The 20,475-nt window shown below is 35.9% G+C and overlaps 1 protein-coding gene across 2 annotated transcripts in view; it reads right to left on the bottom strand.

Moving 5' to 3' along the window:
- LOC103312822 (uncharacterized protein) overlaps window positions 1-20,475 on the bottom strand; it is a 43,065-nt gene that overhangs the window by 3,572 nt on the left and 19,018 nt on the right. Inside the window, exons 1-4 of one of the 2 annotated variants that reach the window (XM_064358782.1) lie at window positions 18,398-18,416; window positions 13,465-13,592; window positions 8,554-8,641; window positions 7,570-7,655 (exon numbers count right to left, since the gene is read on the bottom strand). In XM_064358782.1, the coding sequence (XP_064214852.1) occupies window positions 7,570-7,655; window positions 8,554-8,641; window positions 13,465-13,572 (282 nt within the window). In that variant the 5' untranslated portion in view covers window positions 13,573-13,592; window positions 18,398-18,416. Of the gene's footprint in view, window positions 1-7,569; window positions 7,656-8,553; window positions 8,642-13,464; window positions 13,593-18,397; window positions 18,417-20,475 lie in introns of those variants that run through there. The other variant, XM_008194452.3, reaches the window with a different exon arrangement.

The following is a 20,475-nucleotide window of genomic DNA, read 5'->3' as shown; positions in this document are numbered from 1 at the left end:
CAAGATGAGCAGGACGGTCACTGCTTCGATAGCAATAAACCGTGCCTGGTGCAGGCGTAATCCTGATGACTCCTTGAAATCCTATTACGAAATTACGTGATGAGAATGACCCAAGAGCCAAATCCCTCGGCATTAAATTTATTCACTCGTTGTATAATTACTAATTACACCATCGATCAAAGAAAAATCGCGCCACAATTTACAAAAAATTGCCAAAGGGAATTAATCAGCCAGTTAAAGAAAATATAAATCAAATACTAGCACGGATTGTGCTTACTGTAATTAGCGTCTCGAGAAACTGGTAATTGCGCTATAATTAATACTTTTATAAAAACGTGTTTGCGTCAGCGGGCCTATTAATTAATCGACAAAGAATTAAGGGGCGGGTGAAGAAAACGCTAACGATTTAGAACAACTGTTGTTTACACAAAAAACCAACATCTGGAAATGTAATTAAGCAGAGCATGAGGGGTTTTAAGACAAATTAGTAACGAAAAATTCAGTTAGAAAACTAGTAACATAAGTGGGTAGAAAGTACTTTCCGGTCTAGGACGGCACAAAAAACATAAACCGGCCAAACAACGGAGAAGCTAGACTTAACTGCTCGAGGCCAGTTTAAACATGAATAATGTCCGGAGCCCGGAATTAATAATTCGGGCCGAAATTATATTGCAGAAAATTTATTTAAATTATAGTCTGGTATCGCGTAATTTTTTAAATTTCGTTCAGTAAAGTTTAATCACGCATTAAAACTTTACACAATTGGGTCGCTCTCATAAAACGTCAATTTATATTTTTGCTCATAATTTTTCAAAAGAATAAAGTGTAAAAGTATCCTTTGTAGCACAAAAATATTAATCTAACCTGTCAAAAGTTTTATTACCGGACGTATCCAGCGAACGAAACTTTACTTTATGTTATAATTTATACATTATTAAGTACTAAAGTTTTTAAAGAAATTTTACCGAAATTAATTGACTAAATTAAATCAATATTTGGCAAATATGTTTTCGCAAGACCGTAGTTAATAAAGCCACAGTCTATTAACGTCCTTTGAAGCAACTTCCCGACTCAGATCGCTTTCAACAAAACTTTCAGGTCACATTACCAGCCAAACAACTTCCTTTGTATTTTTCCCCTTATTAATACTTAGACGTTATTATAAACTTTGCCCGTCTGCTCACCTTCAAGTTCTGTTTTGACAGAAGTGTAGCTTTGGAAAAGGGTCACTTGCCGATATTCGACCTTTTTGACGGTGGTAATGTAGCATGTAATCCGACTCCTCTCTCCCAAATGTTTCAAATAAAACATCGTTTATTGATGTGTGAGACCGGGTGTTTTAAAAATGTCTCTCGAGATGAAAGTTTTCAGGACGATTTACTACGAAAATGAGTTCCTGAACATTTTGATTTCGGTTTGGTTGTGATAGATGGTGGTTCAGGTAAACAAAAATCATAAATCAGTGTCGACAACACAAAGTAAGGAATTTTTTTTCAGGCACTGTAATTATACTTGGGTTTGGTGTTTTGACTTTAATCTAAGTTTTCTGCAGCCCTCTATAGAATTATAAAGTTAAATTAACAATTTGGAGCTTACGCTAAATATTTTTTCCACAATTTTCTTTAATTAAGATATTATCCTCGGAACGGCATAATGCCGTTTTTTACAGTTATCACCAATACGCGCGTGAGCACCCATTTTTCACAATTTTATGAAGCCGGTGATATATGGATATAGCCAGGGGATCCCCAAGGAAAAATAAACGCGGTAACAGTTGTTGTTGTGTGAGAATTTATTTTGTTTAGCCTTGGTAATTCCAGCTGAATGCTTTTCAACTCGTAATCAAAATTCAAAGTGAACGTGAAGATGAGGAAAAATTAGTTAGACCCAACTTTCCTTTCGTATGTTGTGTGAGCGTCTTGTGGATGGAAACTCAATTAGGTATCTATCCAAGAAACTTTCAGTACTAAGCTTTTTCGTTCGTTTCTTTTTATTTTGTTGTCACTAACCTAATCTCACTTCCGCTGTAAAAAACTTGAATTTTTCTCGACAAAATCGCTCGATCTAAACGTCGGGTTAAGTCAATCGTGTGAGGTAGCAGCTGCACAAATAAAACTAGCGAAAGAATTTCATGATTCTCACCTACATCGGAACGCTAGTTTAAATTTGGGGCGAATTTTTCTTATATTAGGTGAGATTCGGAGAATTTTCCTCGGCTCGAAAGTCATTGTCAGCATTTTTATCGTGCTGATTACGTGTTTTCGTCCAGGGGAAAAACGGTAAGAGAGTACATTTACATTTCAAATGTGACAAACACGACGAATACAAATTCGCAGAACCGCATTTTGCTTCCCGCACGGCCACGATGAGGCCGGAATTTTAATTGGCCAGAGTTGGTACTTTGACAGATTTTTTCCAGGAGCAAGAGCCAAATCGCCGTTGATTACTACATCAAATATTTACACCGAATCGCCTTACAAGTTTAATTTTCTTTCTAAATCCAGCACATCAATATTATTTTTAGCGTAATTGCCGGTGTCCACACACATTTAGTAAAACGGAGAGGCTTCATATTGTTATCTCTGAACATAATAGCCCCGGCTTTAGCCGAACAGAAACAGAACAACACAAAGTTGCGGTTTTGGTATTACATAGGATATGAAGCCTCAGTTTCACATTTATGCAGTTGTAAACATATCTAAAAATTGATTAATTCTAATGCAAACCGCAGCTTTCGATCAAAGATCCAAACTTTCACGCTGTGGTAAATACTTGCCCAAGACTTTATTTCGCAATGAAGTTTGAGGAAAATAAGATAATACAAAGTACAAACTTTGTGTTGTATTAACGGAAAACTAACTTACCAGCACTTAAAACAGTTTGGATGTATTTTCTAATTTATTAAATTTGGTGGATGCGCCGGGCTAATCCACTTTCACTTCGAATTTTTTCAGCGGATTTTTAAATTTATTTTGACTGCAAATACCAATACTGTTTTAACAGTTTCAAAGCGAATTAAAATTCCAACTTTGCGGTTTTAAACTCATAAAACCGCTGGCTGTAATAAAGCCAAAACGCCCAACGAATTCCTTTTGTTAATCGCACTTATCATTATTTGCAAAAGTTTATTAACATTCCTGGCTTCCTCAAGCTACATTTTACTTGCCACAGTGCCGAACTGAACCCAATTATATTGGGGCCGATTATTTCAGTTATTACTTTTTTCTCTCTGTATTTTCTTCTAATTCCGCAGTTTCATTTTATAGATAAACGCCAGTGTCCTATTTGTTCTTTCTTATTCCGTGCACGCTTAGCAAACATTGTTATACTGCTAGATTTGATTCCGTCCCCTTGCGAAGGCCTGTATTTGTTCACTTTGTTTGCTGTTTGGTTTGTATTCTAGTTATATCGATGTCGTAACTTTTGTAAAAATATGCCCCTAAATTATAACAGAAACAGATTTTACCAGAGATTTATGGCTCATACGCAAGAGTTTGAAAGCTTCGGGACACAAGTTATAATATTAATTCAATTAACGCTAAAACTGTAATAAATTACATTTGTAACGCACGACCTTGACTTATTTTCTCAAATTCCGATCGTGTTTTTTGTCAACGAACATAAGTAAAACCCCTGAAGACACAAGGAAAAGGTCACTCAATGCGATATTGAAAGAAATCTAAACTAAAGTGTTTCGCTTTGGAAATATGTTTGCACTTTAGTCATGCATTACTAAAACATAAAATAAAACCGATATTGAAGTCCCTAACTGACGAAAACACCAATTTCCGTTAATTCGTTTAAGCTTTCCTGAGGCCACATCTACGACTTTCGCTCTCTTCTAAATGAACATTAATAATTTAATTCAATTCGCGTTTCTCTAAACCCGAACAAGAGTTTTAATGGTTGTTTGTTTTCGTTTCATCGAAATTTGGGCGCGTTGCTCGCAACAAAGCGTCTAATTCGGTTTGTTAGACGTATGTGGAATTTAAAAAGGCACTGATTTTTTTTATATAATTATTTGGACAAATGCGCAATTAGATTACGGAGCAAAAATCATGTTTCAATCCTTAATTAATGAACCAATTATCCTGGCATAACTCAGCGAATAATTTTCGCCTGTCTGCAATTTTGCCAAAATCGAATTAGCATACACGGTCCGAATCCGATTTCAATATTCCGGCCTTACAGTCTCATTTAAATAAACGACTCTTCATACTCGTTACAATCGATCTGATGTTTCTGCAATGCCCATTTATTCGAAAACGAAACCCATTTGTTTTCGCGGCCTCTGACAGCCAATTCACGGGCGTTTAGAAAAATAGAGGCCTCATCGAATGATTTGTTGCAAACTTTCGGGATCGATAACACATATGAAGACGTTGTGATAGATTGCCTCGATGTGTTTACAAAATTGCCGCCAGTTTTAGACTTGTTTTCGCGTCGAACGCCGCATTATTACACCAGTTATGACGACGTTTGATTGGCACTTTAAGTAATTGACTCTAATTATGACGCGGTAGAAAAATAAGTGCGTTTACGAGGAGTAATTGATACTTTTATCGCTGCTAATCGATACATAATACGAGCTTTGCAGGAGCTCCAACAAGGATTCACATGTGCATATTAATAAAGCTGAATAAAATAATGCTACGTTTGGAACTTGGACGGCTGATAAAGCGTTTCCAATAAATGTCAGCGGGAATGTCATCGATTACACATTTACTCTTTCTAATCACGTATTTAATACGATTTGGAATCCGACAATAGAAAAGACAAACGCCGCAAATCCAATTACCATAAGTTATTAAGTGACATTGGTGTTTTTTTCGATCGGTCGTTTCTGTTCGAACAAATGTTTGCCTAGGAATAATTAATATCGTTATAATTTTGCAACAAGCAAGTGATTAAATTACTCCTATTAGACCAACGTAAGTTCGAGTCTAATGAACCGTTTTAATCAAATAGAGTCTCTTGTAATTCGATAAAAGCGGCAGTATCATGTTAGTACAGTATCTCCTCCCTAATAATATCTCCAGCCACAAGGACAGCGCACAACGTGTGCATGCATGGAAGGCACCAGAACAAACAAGTCTCTGCCTCATGAACAAACACAATCATGTTAAATGCGCCACCCCTGTTTGTATAATTTAATCACGCTGGTTAATGTCTCCCAATTATGAGCCGAATTACATCCAACAAACAAATTGTCATCAAACTAATGTCCACTCAAATTTTCCACCTTGTTACGAAAGAAACGTGACCTGGAGAAGAAAGCCTGACAATCGGAAACAAAACTACAAGCGACAATGTCGGCAACTTTTTTCCACCGGATCTATTCATCCGGTGTGCTTTTAACGAATCGGGTATTTAGGAAGACTTTTCTAAAGACGATCGCTGTATCATTACAAAGTTCAAGTGCGTGCTTCACGCAAATCAGTAGCATTTTCTTGATGATTGTCAAGCTTTCGCTTGACGAATTAACTTGTAAGATGTAATGATTTATGGTAAGTAGTGCATTAATTCGCAAATTCCTTGCTTGTTTGTGGTTGCATGCAGTGGAGCTATTCAGCATTGTGTGCTTATCAGAGATCATTGTTTTTACATAAGGGTCGAGTAAATCAAGCCCCGGGCTTATTGCATTAAACCAACTCCAAGTTAGTTAAGTTTAAAGCTCCACCTGAAAGGCACAAATATATGCAACTGTTTATTTCATTTGTTAGTTTATTTGCATTATGAAATTGGACTGATTAAAACATTCGTTATTGGCTCATAAGAATAATTAATAGCTTTGGACCAGTCCTGATAATTAAATTTCGGTCTATTTAAAATTCATGTAAGTTAATTTTATTAATACAAACTTTTTCATTAAAATAATTACCGCCTATAATGGATCCTGAATGAGTTCCAAATGTTATTTTAGTTGAATAAAAAGCTTTTAGCTCTTGATTAGATTTGAAACAAAAATTCAATTTATTCATGAATGAGAAAAGGACGGGGAAAATCACACACGCTTTACGGCATTCGCTTACATATTTTCGTAGGGACAAATAATTAAAACGCAAGAAACTTAATTAAAATCTTAGACAAGTGTTATTAAAATACGAGGGCAAGACGGTTTAAAAATTCCAAATATTTCTCATTTCACTTGTAACATTCAGATTTAATTAAAACATTAATTGCTACCGTTATTAATTATAAAGCCTTTGGGACACTTGTAAATACTTAGAATTTTAATTTAAATAATTGTAAAGTAATTGCAGGTAAAAAATTTCAGACAAGCGTACGACTTTTGAGCTAATTGTGTAAAAAAACGAATTGGAGTAAAATTCGTTGGCGAGTGTTTTCACGGAGCGGGAATCAAAGCCTTGCGATAGACTGTTTTCTATTCAAAAAACGTTTTGTGGAAAGAGATCCTCGGATTTTTCAATAGCACCTCAATCAGAAGCTTCCTCAAAATCAGACTTGCATGTGGAGCATATTAGTTCCCCCTGATAGCTATATTTACCGTGTCCGCGTTTAGCTTTTCAAGTCCGGTGTGTTTTTATGTGAAGAAGCATCTGCCTGTTTCAGCGTGAGTAAATATAATTTCTTTGATCCTTTGGAGGGTATTTTAGCAGTTTCGGCAAAACCTGAGGAAAAAACGATTGGGATGCTTACGTTTTTAAAAGGATTCGAGAGGATCTCGATACGGGAAGCGCTTTATCACGCTCATATGGGTAATCTGATATTTATTCCCTCCTAAGTTCTCGGATTGGAAGCTTTGTTCAAGTTGGGACTGACGAATTTATCAATTACCTATTGCGGAGCTCTCCCGAGATAGCGAAATTCACTCTGGAAATCCTATTTGCAAACAAAAACCTTCAAACTATAATGCTGCACCCACTATGAAAATCGTTACCAAACTTTCGACGAAAAACAAAATATTCTGTTTTAGTTTCGGGTTCTGGGACATTTTCATTTCGTAAATTTAATTTAACCGCGAGGAAAAAATATAAAAACCCGCATGATTTTAATTGAAACTGTTGCTCGGCAAAATTTTCTCTTCCACTTTTCAAGTGTGTTTTCAGAGCATTGCTCAAACCGTCGCAATGTGCAACAGACATTTTATATAAAATAATGCGTTTTGTGAAAAAAGAGGCATGCAAATGCATTCGTTTCCATTTTCCCATTCGAGGTTAAAACTGCATTGTTCGTGTTGTATTGGTGAATAATGTTATCTATTTTCATTGTATGGCCCGAATGTGGCAAAAAATCGCCAATTAGTGTTTCTAGGTCGCGGAAAATGTTGCGTAGCTGTAACTGAATTTTTGCTTACGACGAGATTTAACGCCTTATCGCATTTTCGTCTTGTCGCGATTAATTTCTCCCTTCACGATTCATAAATTAAAGGAGTGTTCGTATAGGCCTGGAGACTTTTATGAGCGATCTTATTTTTCACGACTCCGCTGAAACAGATAATCCAATTTCTACCGAATAATTTCCCCTGCTACTTGAAAGGCGCCCGTGCTTCAGATTAATGTCGGTTCCACTAATAAATCCATCAATTTCGTCCGGAAAAGGCCTTACCTTGTATATACCGATGAGGAGGACTATACTTAAAAAAATCATAAACAGCTGCGTCCCTATGATGGCTAAGTAAGCGATTTGGACACCTGGAACAGAGACAAAAAACGTCGATAAAATTTCATGACGTAAACAAGAATTGTTTGGAAGGAAAATCGTTGTCGGGGAAAGGGTGACACGGACTTTACAGTATCGGGAATATCAAAGTTTGTGCTTTGGAGTATTATTTTCAACAAAGTTTGGACAAGACAGCCAGTCCGATGAAGACAAATATTTGATCACAGGCTCGAGATAGATTAATCTCCGATGCGATTTTTGGGGGTTGATTCTTGACAAATTTTCCATAAAAAGGGAGGTTTATTGTGTTAGCGTCGCTCCGAAATGGTTCGATTTATACGCAAAAAGTAGCCTTTTATGTTAGTGTGTGTTTATCGATCGTTTAATGCCTCATCACGTGTAGGGGAGAAGATACACAGTCGGGGATTATCGATATCAAATTTGACGGAAAAAGAAATGAACAAAGGAAATAAAAGTTGTTTCATCGGCGGGACTGTCGTCCAGTTGGGAAATGAGCAAGGAGATATGACGGACATTTCAACCCAGCATTTCTCACCACTGATGACAAATGAAGCGACTGAACTCGTGCAATATTTTAAGTGAAAAATTTAGCTCCGTAAGCTTCACATTCGTCAGGTTTACTTTATCGGAAAAGCTTAGTCACAGTAGCACTTTATTCACTGTAAAATTCTCAAAGAGCATCAGTCGCTTGAAATTTGAAAAAACTGTTAAAATTTGGATCGAGAAACGCTTGTATCTTCTCTTTCATTCAAGATTTACGAACCCGGCTATAAAAACAGACGGCGAGAGACCGCAACCTTGTTTCCGCTGCAATATCTTGCAACAGTTAAGTAACATAATGCACAATTTTTATGCAACGTAAAGCTTTGCTCCGAGCGCACATGCATCAGAATATCTTTAAAAACTTACCATAATACACGTCTTCCAGACTCGAATACTTCTTAATATTTACACTTATCCTCCAACTGTACAATAAGACCACGAGGATGGAAATGTTCTGCAATATAAAAGAGATGAGTTTTATATGAGTTTCGTAAAAAACTTTTGTGTTTACATATAACCTTCGCGTCACACACACCCTATTTTCGTGTGTATTAAAAACTCATCTGACTCCGATTTTGACGCGGAATGGAATAAAACAAGCCCTGGCAATACGGATTTTTGTTCATTATTTATTCATTCATTTATTAAATTGCTGTCAATTTGACGAGTCGAATATGTAATTAAAGCGGGCAAACGAATATGGAAAAAGAGGAAACAATGCATTCGCCGAACTAATGCAAATTTTATGCATCATGAGTCGCAGAAATTAATCTTGGCAAATCCAATCTGGGTTTTATGGAACATAAAAGTTATCACAATTCGGTATCAGCAAATTCTGGCATTATAATTAATTCGGGGTTCGAGTATTTAACATTCCTGGCCCGTTTTATATCCGATCTGCTTTCGCAACTTAAAAAAACGTAATGCGATGGTGGGTAGATCCAATTTTTGTGTGCAAAATATCGGTGATTTTGACCTAGAAACACCTCTGCATCCGCTGCGTTATATTCCATCAAGCCACTATTTACATTTTAAGTGCTTATTAGCACCCCTGGCTCATAAACACTAGACTCTAGCACCGCCTAGTTCTAGTGGTGGTGTGATTATGTAAAAACCATGGAGGTAAGATAAAGAGGAGACAGCATCGCAGCACTTTCACTGTAGCGTGTTGTGAAGCCGATTAACGCCGGGAGAGGGGAATGCGGGACCAAGAGGGGACAATGTTTTCCTCCATCGCAGGTGCAAAAGGCAGTGGCGTAGCATATTTAATTGCCAAAAGGGGTTCATACTTCATAGAGTATTTTAGTGGGAAAAATTTTATGAAGTTAAAAGAAAACAAACATAAAACTGTAATTATTTTATTCTTGTAAAAAAGACATGTATAATCCATACATACAGAGTGTTATTTTAAACGAGCAATTACGAGTATCCCAGCAAATAAACAAAAAATTGTAAAATCCCAAAATCGATAGTAAGTTAGAAACAATTGACTTAAAAGACACAAATCCGTGCAGTTGACTCGGAATAATAAGCTGAGGATCTAGGAAATTTATCATTTGATCGTAGAATAGGTTTTCCATGATCTTAAGAACCAGTGAAGTTTAAGTGACAGGAGAATGGGATTTTTATGCGCTAATAATGTTAATAAAATAATAAATAACTTAGAATATAGAATAATAATAATTTAGAACAGGGAACAACAGAATAAATTTTCACGATTACAATAAAGTAAAACTAATTGATTTAAATGTTCCATCGTTAAACGTCGATGCTTATCCGTAAGTATATTTTTATCAAAACAAGAGTAGGCAAAGGCAAAAAGAAAAGTGTTGTAGAAAACATTTTATCCACGCAAGAATATTTGAGAGCGTCAGCCCGAGTGTTTAATATTCTTAAGTGGATAAAATGCGACTAAAACACAATGCAATACAACGTTTTATCCACAATCACCACATTAACAAAATTAATTAATTTTGAGTTAATCAAAGTTATATTAAAAATGTTTGTATTCGTAAAATGAAACTTTGCAGCTTTGTCTGGTAGTCATAATTACTAGTGGCAAAAGTGGAATGAAGTTACTTTATTCCACTAGTGGATAATAGGTCAGTTTCTATGCTTCATAAGTGTGGATAAAACTCCAGTTACAATGTGATTGTGGATAAAAACATTTACGCTTGCGCAAGAAGAACTGCACAAAATATAAAATATAAATAATTATATTATATGCGAATATATGGACCATAAGTTTTTATGCGGTAAAAACTCAATATATGAAGTTATATGAGAAATAAAATTAAGCGTTAAAAAACATGTAAGGGCAAAAATTGCTCTGTTATTTATTTTTAACTGCTTTATATATTCCTTAATCTCAATTAAATACCTAAAAAACTCGTTTTTGGTAACAGGTGAAAGCGGCTTTTTATAAAAATATTTAGCTAGTCTATTTTTTGAGTTAAACATATCAAATAAATCATTAAAAATTTTAATAAACTTCGCTGTTGCAGCTGCACCTATAAAATCAGTTTTCCCGCTTTCTTTTAAAAATAATAAAGCATCAGACACACTCTTGCTCAAGGTTTGGGCAGCAAGTCTCACTTTCATTTTTTCTTTTGCGAATTTAATGTGACGAGTTCTTATTTTTGTCCCGGCATGTAAACCTTCTTCACACTGTAACTCAACAAGTTTTTCCAGAAATTTCCATTCAATTTTACCACCATCGCCATCAGTAATTAATGAATATGTTGCCAAACAATTTCTTACAAGCTTCAGCATATGACAAGCATCTGGAAATATGAAAATTAAATCATCTGTGATAGGATGTTGAAACGACGTTTTAAGTGAATTGAATTCCGCAAAATCTGCTCCCAAAATTTGAACCATCTGAAAATTCGCTGGGGCTCCATCAAACGTAACTGATAATACAGTAACGCCACTTTCATGTACAAACTGAAGACATGACTTGACAAGCGAAGCTTTTTCACTGGCACATAAACCATTTAGAAGAAAATATCCAATGGGTATTTTCCATGTCCCATTTACGTTTACAAGCATAAAAACCAGAACTTCTTTTGCTTCTGGAAGTGTATCAGCACTAATATTTGTACCAATATCAACATATCCCGTAAATTTTTTTCCAGTCCATTCTATTTGTTTTCTGATCGACATTTCGTCGAGCACAAGGTTACAGACTATTTTATTGTTCTTACATTCGACATCTTTCGTTTTTATTTTTAAAGCATTTAACGCTTCTTTTGTCCACCCTGGGGATCCATCCACTGACTGATACCACTTTGAGATAGTGTTAAGATGCGGTAAAGATCGATTAAAAGTCTGTCGAACAAAGTTGTATGCTTTCGGTGAATAAAAGCTAAGCGTAAGAGCAAAGGATCTTAACGCTGGTGTATATTTCTGTTTTGTAGGCCCTTTCAACATTCGTCTAAAAATATCCGCAGCAGTTGAAGGCAACGATGACATAATAGTAGATTCAGCGTTTTCAGTAATCAAGCGTTTTTCCTTTAAAACATCTACAAGCGATTTTAAGGAATTTACTCGTAACCGTAATCTTCGCACAGACTGTTGCAACACTTTAACTTTTTTATTTTGACATTGCAATTTACTTTTCATTATTCGAAAATGTCGTTTTGCTTTTCTTGGTGTTGAAAAATCTGAGCTACTCAGAAATCCCACACTAAATCTTCTTCTTTTTTTGGTTTCACTTGTCGTAACGACACGTACTTGCTTAGTAAGTAATCTTTCAGTCTCAGAAGCTGTTAAAGTTGAAGAGGAAGGAAGAGACCGTACCCCCAAGGATTCACTTGAATCCTTTTGTTGAGAAAGATCAGAGTCTTTATGTACCTCCTGACTAACTAATCGTTTAGTCTCAGAAGCTGTTAATGTTCCAGAGGAAGGAAGAGACCGTACCCCCAAAGATTCACTTGAATTCTTATGTTGAAGGAGATTAGATTCTTTACGGAGTTCGTCCTCAGCTTCACTTGCGGTCAGGGTGCTGCTGCTAGATGACTTGAGAGTTGAAAGACCAGCTTCATCGTAACTTCTTTTATGTGATTTAGGAGATGTTACTGACGTTTCTACGCTTGTCGAATCAGAACTACTTAAATCTTTGTCAGTGGTATCAATTGGAATTGCTCCCTTTTTCAATACTTTCTTTTTAGTGACGCCCAGATACTCAAAATCTGTCTCTAGAAAATGATTTGCGCAAATTAACGCGTGTTTAGGAGCAGTTTCCTCAGCATTAAAAGGTAAACCAACACTCGAGAACCAGATTCTTCTAATACTTGGGTCAACTGGTATCCTATAAATAAATTTTTTTGTACATTGTTATTTCAGTAACAGTAACTAAATATTTTTGTTTAAAAATTTTGAGAATGGATATTAGTGGCATTACTAATCATTAAAAAACTAAAAAAAAAATTATTCTTACTAAGATGCAGCAGCTCGTAAACTTTGCAAAAAACGCATACATTAATATATGTTTGTAAGAAAAGCAAACCCGTTAACTTTGTTTTAAAGATATGTTTTAATATTTACATGATTTATTATTCAGTTGTTCAAAAAGAGTTGTAGGAAAACATTTTCTTTGAGACAAGAAAACCCACCATTTCAAAGAGAAAATTAATTCTGAAAATTGATATTTGTTGCTAAAGGTTTGAAACGGACCATACATGTTAAACTGTAGCTTTTAGACAAATTTTGTATAGAACGACTAATTTGTCAAATTGAATAGCCCTTTATAAAACAAATACCTACACCACTGACCTACAAGTACTCACCTGTGGAATGATAAATTCAAACTCGTGTTACTAACTATTTTACAAACGAAACACTGCCGTGGCATTGTTCTGTTACAATCAGTATATATTTTTTAGTCACTATAAACTCACTTTCACCACAAATTACGCTCAAATTCGCCTACTTCACTATTGTAAACAAACGGCCGCCATTATCCTTCACTGGATGTTCACTGGCAATATTGGTAATGCAGCGTTGTCGGATTGTTACTTAGTGCATCGCATATCCGGAAATCCACGAACACTCTTACCGCTTCAGCTCACTATGCAGTAACATACCAACATGTAAACATAGCCGATATGGCAACGTCAATGTTTATGTACATTAGAATGTGAAGTCTCGCGGACTTCACTTCCAAATACACATTGCGGAGCCTTGGTAAAAACAATTAACTCCACTCTCAGAGATACACAGTAATCCGATTGGCAACGAGAGTTTTGGTTTGCTGGTCGTATGGTAAATACTTACTAATGTGTATATTGCCGCTGTGACAGCGGCGTGACGTGGGCTCAATATCCGGCAATAGCCCCTTCCGACGTAACTGTCGTAATAAGGATACAACAGAGCCGACTTCATGACTACAACATTCTGTCGATCTGGAACGAAAATACGAGTGTTAAAAAAATCAGCCATTTTTCGGATTTTTGCCAGAGGCAATTTACATTTAAATAAGGAAAATAATGAGCACAAAGGCTTCATTTATTAGGAGTTGGTGGAAATACTCCCAGCAGGAGAACTTTGTAAATAAATTACCCGACACAGTCTGCGACGAAATTTCGATTATTATTATAATATAATGCAAATAAAGTGCCATAACTTTATTGCTAAATTACATTCGTCCGAGATAACGCTCAAAAATTACTTGCTCGTTTGCTGAATTTTAACCCAGTTGGAACGGCTCTGTCGGAGTTTTACACAATTAATTGAAATTAGTTTGCATATTACCCAATCAACACACCCGAAAGTTGCTCGGAACAAGGAACACCGGCCATCGCCCGATTTATCCGATTATTTATCCCCCAGTTTGCGAACACAACTGCTCTTGTAATTTTTTCAACAACTTTTAAAAATTCAAGCCGTGATGCGGTTCTTCTGACGGCTTGAATTTTGCAAGCCTTCCACCGTTCATTCTCGTAAATTATTTAAGAGCCAGTAATCAAAAATACTCAATTTGTGCATAAATAAAGGCAACCTTTAGAGATTGGTAAAAACGGGTCTGTGAACACGAGTGAATTGTATTTTCAAGCAAAAACTCTTGGGAGCTTTTACTACCAGACGTTAAACGGATTGTTCGACAGTTGAGGGGGCAAAAAATTATTCACACGTTTCTTAAAGCTCGAATGTGGAGCAAACCTGATCGAGAAAGTTTTTCAGTGCAAACATTTAATTAAATTAGTATTTAGAGTCCTAGTTTTAGTTTTTATCCCCATTGTCTCGATATTTCGATTGTCCTCGTTAAAATCAATTGATTCAACAGAATCAGTATTTGCAAGTCTCATTAAATAGTAAGAAGCAAAACCAGATTCTTTTGTCTTCCGTAATGCGATTTGAATGGAGCTTGATGGCAGACAAAAATAAATAATGTCGAATGTGATTACTTGCAGTCGAAAATTTAATCTATCCTCTTTTCTCGAGCTCTGAAAATAATTTTCATTCAATCAGGTGAAACCACACAAAAATCTATACGGTTCAAGTACAACAGTGAGTAGAATTAGCAGTGACCTTACAGTATCGAATCAATAGTAATTTTGATTGTAAATAAGCGTGTGCCTTCGCCTAACTACAAGCACATTAATACAGCGAGAGGGTGAAGTGGAAGACGCTAAACAATGCGCATTTCAACCAGCTGCTCTCAACTACAACTGTCATTAATGCAATAACTCCAACCATAATTAATATTGCAGAAACCGCACTGAACGATTGTAATAATTCATTTTCGTGAGGGCCCGGATTGTCGAAGTTAAAGAGCTTTCAAGACTGCTCCGCTATTAAATATTTATGGCAAAGTTGTGGATTTGATGGCGCCAATCTCATTTAATCGATGTTTAAAAGTTCCAAGATCTTTAACGGGACTTTTGTCCAACAATAGGGCCTTTGATGCCGTGCATATAAAAGAACAATAAACGTCACAGTGACGTTGATCGAGAGCTGGTTACAGTCGTTTTTAAGAGCAAACTCTCGAAGCCATTTAAATGCCATTTATAACAAGCGGTCTTTGGGAATGTGCAGGAATCTAAAAGCAATATCGGAACTTTGAACTGGACGACTCTCTTAGGACCGGAACGGACGCGATAACACCGGAAAAATTTCATATCGCTGTTAATTTCCTCCACAAAAATATAATGAACGTAATCTCGGCCCAATCCCGTAAAAGTTTCTTCAAAATTAGTTAAATCAATTACAGTAAAAGATTTTAACCAAACTTCCGACGAAGTTTGTCAATTTTAAAATATCGCCGAACTTTTCTTCCATAAATGTGGAAAAGTTTTTTGATAAATATCACGTTGAAGCTCATTTCCTTCACAAATCAATAGCTAGCTACTTGCATGCCGCGGTTGCGGTTACAATCGCATAAACTCATTAATAAGCTTAAAAGCTCCAAGAAGCTTAAACTATCTAACAGATCGAGTTTTCGGCGAGATGAGTTTTAAGCCAGTCTCATATTTTATAATGCTTCAGACTGAGAGCACACCGAGTTTTGGGAAATCACATTATGTGAGGTCTTGAAAAAAAATATGTTAAGAAATGTGGTTGCGTTATTTTATTCATGAAATTTCAGTCTTCTGATAATCCCATCAAAGGCTTTTTCACTCTATAAAATCCAGGTGCGTCTTAAATTACATTCGCGGTGTTTCGCTTTTGAAATAAAGAAATTCAATTTTGCGATATGCTCACTCATCAATCAATTTTTAATAACTTGCAGACACTTAATGAAAAACTAGGAAAAATTCATTTATCATCGACTTAATTAATTATGAGTTCTCCGCGGAAGTCTAAGAAGCATGGACAAAAACTCTTCTTGCTTTTAGTATCGATCTTGCTAATGACTCCAAAATTGACGTCAAAGGGTGGAGAGGCACAATCAGAATTTGACCCTTTCAGATGCGACTCAAAGAAACAGGCTCTCACCTCGAATGAATAAAAATGAAATTAGAACGAAGCCGTGATAAAATTAATTCTGGTAGTTTAATTAGTGCTTCCCCATTCAAAACAAAGCCCTGAAATTAGGCAACAAATGTCAGTAATCTGAGGTTTCCTGCCGCTCTGATTTTTTCAGACACATCTTCTATAAATGTTTACAGCTTTGTCTTCTGACGAGTTTTGTTCGTTTCACGCGCTCCAGTCCGCTAAAATCAATTTCGATTCATTTGAAATGAGCCGATTTATTTTGTTATAACAACGTTTCCTCATCGTATTGAATAAATAAAGTTTGTAATTTTCTGGAGGATCCTGCACTTGGCAGCAACAATTGTGCGTAACAAAGGCTCGATTCGGCCCACCCTCAAACAAATAGAACACTAAAGAAGAGTAACGGGTGTTTCCCCCGAACACCAATAAACTTGTCAAAGGGTGGTGGAATTTATTCCATAATATGTGTCAGAGGGTAATGCACGTTCCAGTGGGCCTCTCATAAGATTTATGTATACACATCCCAAGGCAGGAAATAAATATAACGTCATACACCGATCTAGTTTCTTTTTGGAATTTAAAATCCAATTTCGGTGGGAAATTGGAAACGAACAAATTTATATAATCGAATAAAAGAGGGAACGTTGGCGATGATGTGCGGTTTTTGAAATAGGATTTAAGTAATTTAGTCCCGACTAAGCCGTGGATAATTTATTGTAAGAATCGGATTGGAGATGATACGGTTCTGGATTAGCTCCTGATACAGGATGGTGTAGCTTTTACTTATGCACGATCTAAAACTGGATTTTTGCCCGTTACACGAACATTACTTATGCATTTGTGAATACATTTCATTGATCTTATTGTACGCAGAAATAACAATAGCTGTTGAGTCATTGTGCAAGGGTCATTTCTGGCATTATTCCTGAATATTAATCACTTCAAAACAATATGCGAAATTTAGGCCTGTCCCAGAACTGGAATTATATTCATATTTCAGATCACTGCCAAGATATCAAAATCACGGTTGAGCGGAATATCCCCATTGTTAACAGAAACCTGCCCTAATATAATATTTAGTTATACATTTGTGAATTCCTCACAAAACGAGCAAAAACGCGATTTTTATGCCAATTTTAATAAAATTAATTGCTCGAACTGGAAGACGAAATTTTAATTATCATAAAGCATAATCCAAAATGTTGCTCATTTCTGACAGATTTTGACTCAACAATAGCAAACATCAAAGTGAAATGTAATAAAGTGAGCAGAAAATTTTTGTCTGAAACGTAAAGCGAACATTCCGTCTTTTTAAAGTCCACATTCCATAAAATCTGTCATTAATATATCCTTTGTGTTTGGGATATGTCAGAGAAATGAAAAGCTAACTGAATAAATAACTTTTGATGGCGCTCATGGTCTTGAACAACGCTAAACTCGTTCAGATCTAGGATCCAATGTAAAGCAATAAGTACAAATATTAATGAACTTGGGCCTAAAACGACCCTCGTTATAGCTGTATTAGCAATATGACAGCCCTAGTTCGATATTTTGAAAGTGTTTACCCATTTTAAGTCAGTCTAGCTAAATAAAACAAGTGATGGTGTTTTTTATAACCAATCAATTATTTCCCTTTTTCCCGTTTTCTAGTTCGAAACTGAAAGATTCCATTAGTTGATTAGATTTAGAAGTTTATTTCTCTTTGTTAATTATAAACCACAATGGTCAATTCGCACTCGCTTTATCTCGGGGCAATATTTTTCATTCCCTGGCTTATTTTGGAAGCATTTTCCTACACAGCGAAGCTTGTTCATTTCTGTTTAATTGCATCCAACTCGCACAAATAAAATTGTCGCTAATTTTCTGCCCTCCTCTGAGCCTTTTACTAACTCATAATACCATAGTCGAAATTTCATCCGAATTATTATTATAATGCCAGACTAGAAAATTACAAAATCCAATATTAGATAACAAAGGGGTTTAATAGAAATTGTTGTGTTTTCGACAAAAGCGCCCAATTCATTTCATTTTAAATTAAATTTCATTTGAACAAAGTTTTCCCATTGGAATAACCAAATATGAACAGTTCTTTATATTCCCGAAAAAATTTACGGGCGGGTGCCGACTCGGAATTTCGGTTGTAAATTTACGTACATTTTGTCTCAGGTATCGGCTTTACATTTTTCGCAGCAAAAAGCAACACAAAGACGTAAGCCGCAAATTCAATCACTCGGGTTAAAAATTGAAAATTCACATTTTATGGGACACTCACTTTTGCCGGCTCCCTCTGATCGACTAAATTATTTATAGGGTCGTTTGTTTACCCTCATATGTATGCAGTGGCATCCCGAAAACACTTTCAATATTTATGTTGGTATAAACGTATCAAGCGCAAGACTCCCTGTCACAAAATCCCAGTAATTTGTTCTTTAAATAAAGTTGTATTTCCAACTTTATTAAAGTGGAAATAAATTTTGTGTTTAATTAAGCCGTTCACGTGATGTATGCCCCACGCGAGCTTGGCGAAACCCCGTTTGCTAAAATTAAACCCACAAACAATTTCTAAAAGCAGTGCAACGACAATTAGTCGCCACCTGTCAACCATGCCATCGCAAAGATTTAATTAAACAATTCGCTTTAATTTTTTCTTCAAGGCCAACACTCCAAAGGATAATTAGCGCTTTTGAAAGCGCGTCAAAGTCTTTTTCATTACATAGTTATCAAAGAGGAAATTACGATTAAAAAGTCGAAATCCATCTCCCACAACATAGAAATTGAGGATTCAACGTCAGTTTTCACTTGCAATTTGTCTCCAACTCTAACACACCTAATTTCCAAAAGTAGTTGAATTACATTCGAAACACTTAAAGTCCTAAGTTCAAAAAACTTCTTTACTTTAATGATCAATTAAAATTTTAGCAAAGACTAAAAGCTTTGACCTTTCATTTCTATGTCGCATAACAGGTTTCTTCTTTTTAATACAGTAAGATTTTAAATTTTTATTCACGAAATTTCAATTTTCTCAAGTCTTGTTCTTCAGACTTATTGTCACTTAAAAAGCTCCTTCTTTATAACACATAATAGTAGTAAAGCTGCTTAACTGCAGTTTTCGGAATTTATGCTCTCAAAGGAAAGCTTCTTCTATTGAGACTGCATGTAAACCCGATCCACTAAAAAGTTAAAAAAAAACAGAATTTCTTCAATTTGATTTCACCAGTTTTGCTGTAAATTAATTTGTACCCAAAGCACATAAATTTGCCGACGTGGCAAACGAATATCATCACTGTGCTATAACCCTTCGGTTATGCCGCATAATAAACCCCCTAATGGAATCAGTGCCTTTATTGGAATATTATTACTCCTGATATACCGCCATCAGATAAGAGTATAAATGAGCCCCCATTCAATTCCATATTCCAGCAGCTCCTTTCCCAAGCTCATAAATTTTTAGTGACGATAGCGATTAAGCAAAAAATATTTTCAATTTTCCAGATGGCTTCCTGGCCGTTTGTATGGATTAAACGTAGCCTAAGAAGAGACAACATGGTTTGCTCGTGCGTTGTTTCGGAATTGCGATTCGAGCCCAGCCTCAAGCGAGTATACAGAACCCATTGCACTTGATAGGTTAACCATGTTAGGGCTGCCAGCTTACATTACCTGAGATTCTATCGAATCGATATTAGTGTTGACGTGACATGTCTCTGATAATGACCCTGAGGTTATTTTCGGACCACGTATCGTGTGTTTGCGGTAATTAGAACATGAAGTGAATTATTTCACCAAAACGGAGGCGTCTTCATTTTTTCCCAAACACGTCATAAGCGGTTTGTGACGGAAATTGATTTTCTGATACACTGAGACGAAAATAGACGCTTTCATAATTTAAAATGCACTCACCTTTACTAAATTTTTTAAATCTTTTGATAAATAGCCTATTTCGCGCGTGATCTAACTCTATGCCACGCCGGAAAAGTGAAATAAGAAACTGATTGCGTTCCGAAATGAAATCTGTTACTGGAGTAATAAAGTTAGCTAAATATTTGCATATGCAGGTGCTTAAACCACACGGCTTTGATTTATCGGCGAGCCCAAAAAGCCGATAATAACTGGATTTGTGGAATTAGTACATCACATTAAAACATTTTAAAACGATTTTGTACCCAAAATGTTTAGATTTTCATCTACTTAAAGGCCATTCAGTAAGCCCTTAACCCTTCCTGGTTGAAATCGCCTTAAATTAATTGTGGGCCTAAGCTGGTGGGCATTATGCGGCTTCTCTCATATACCATTACATGAATCATGAACCTCCTCCGTTTCCTTCAATACGTCCGAAAATCCTCCCCCTAATCG

The sequence above is a fragment of the Tribolium castaneum genome, chromosome 9, assembly GCF_031307605.1.
Source record: "Tribolium castaneum strain GA2 chromosome 9, icTriCast1.1, whole genome shotgun sequence".
NCBI classification, from domain to species: Eukaryota; Metazoa; Arthropoda; class Insecta; order Coleoptera; family Tenebrionidae; genus Tribolium; species Tribolium castaneum.
This window is presented reverse-complemented; position numbering and strand designations above follow the sequence as displayed.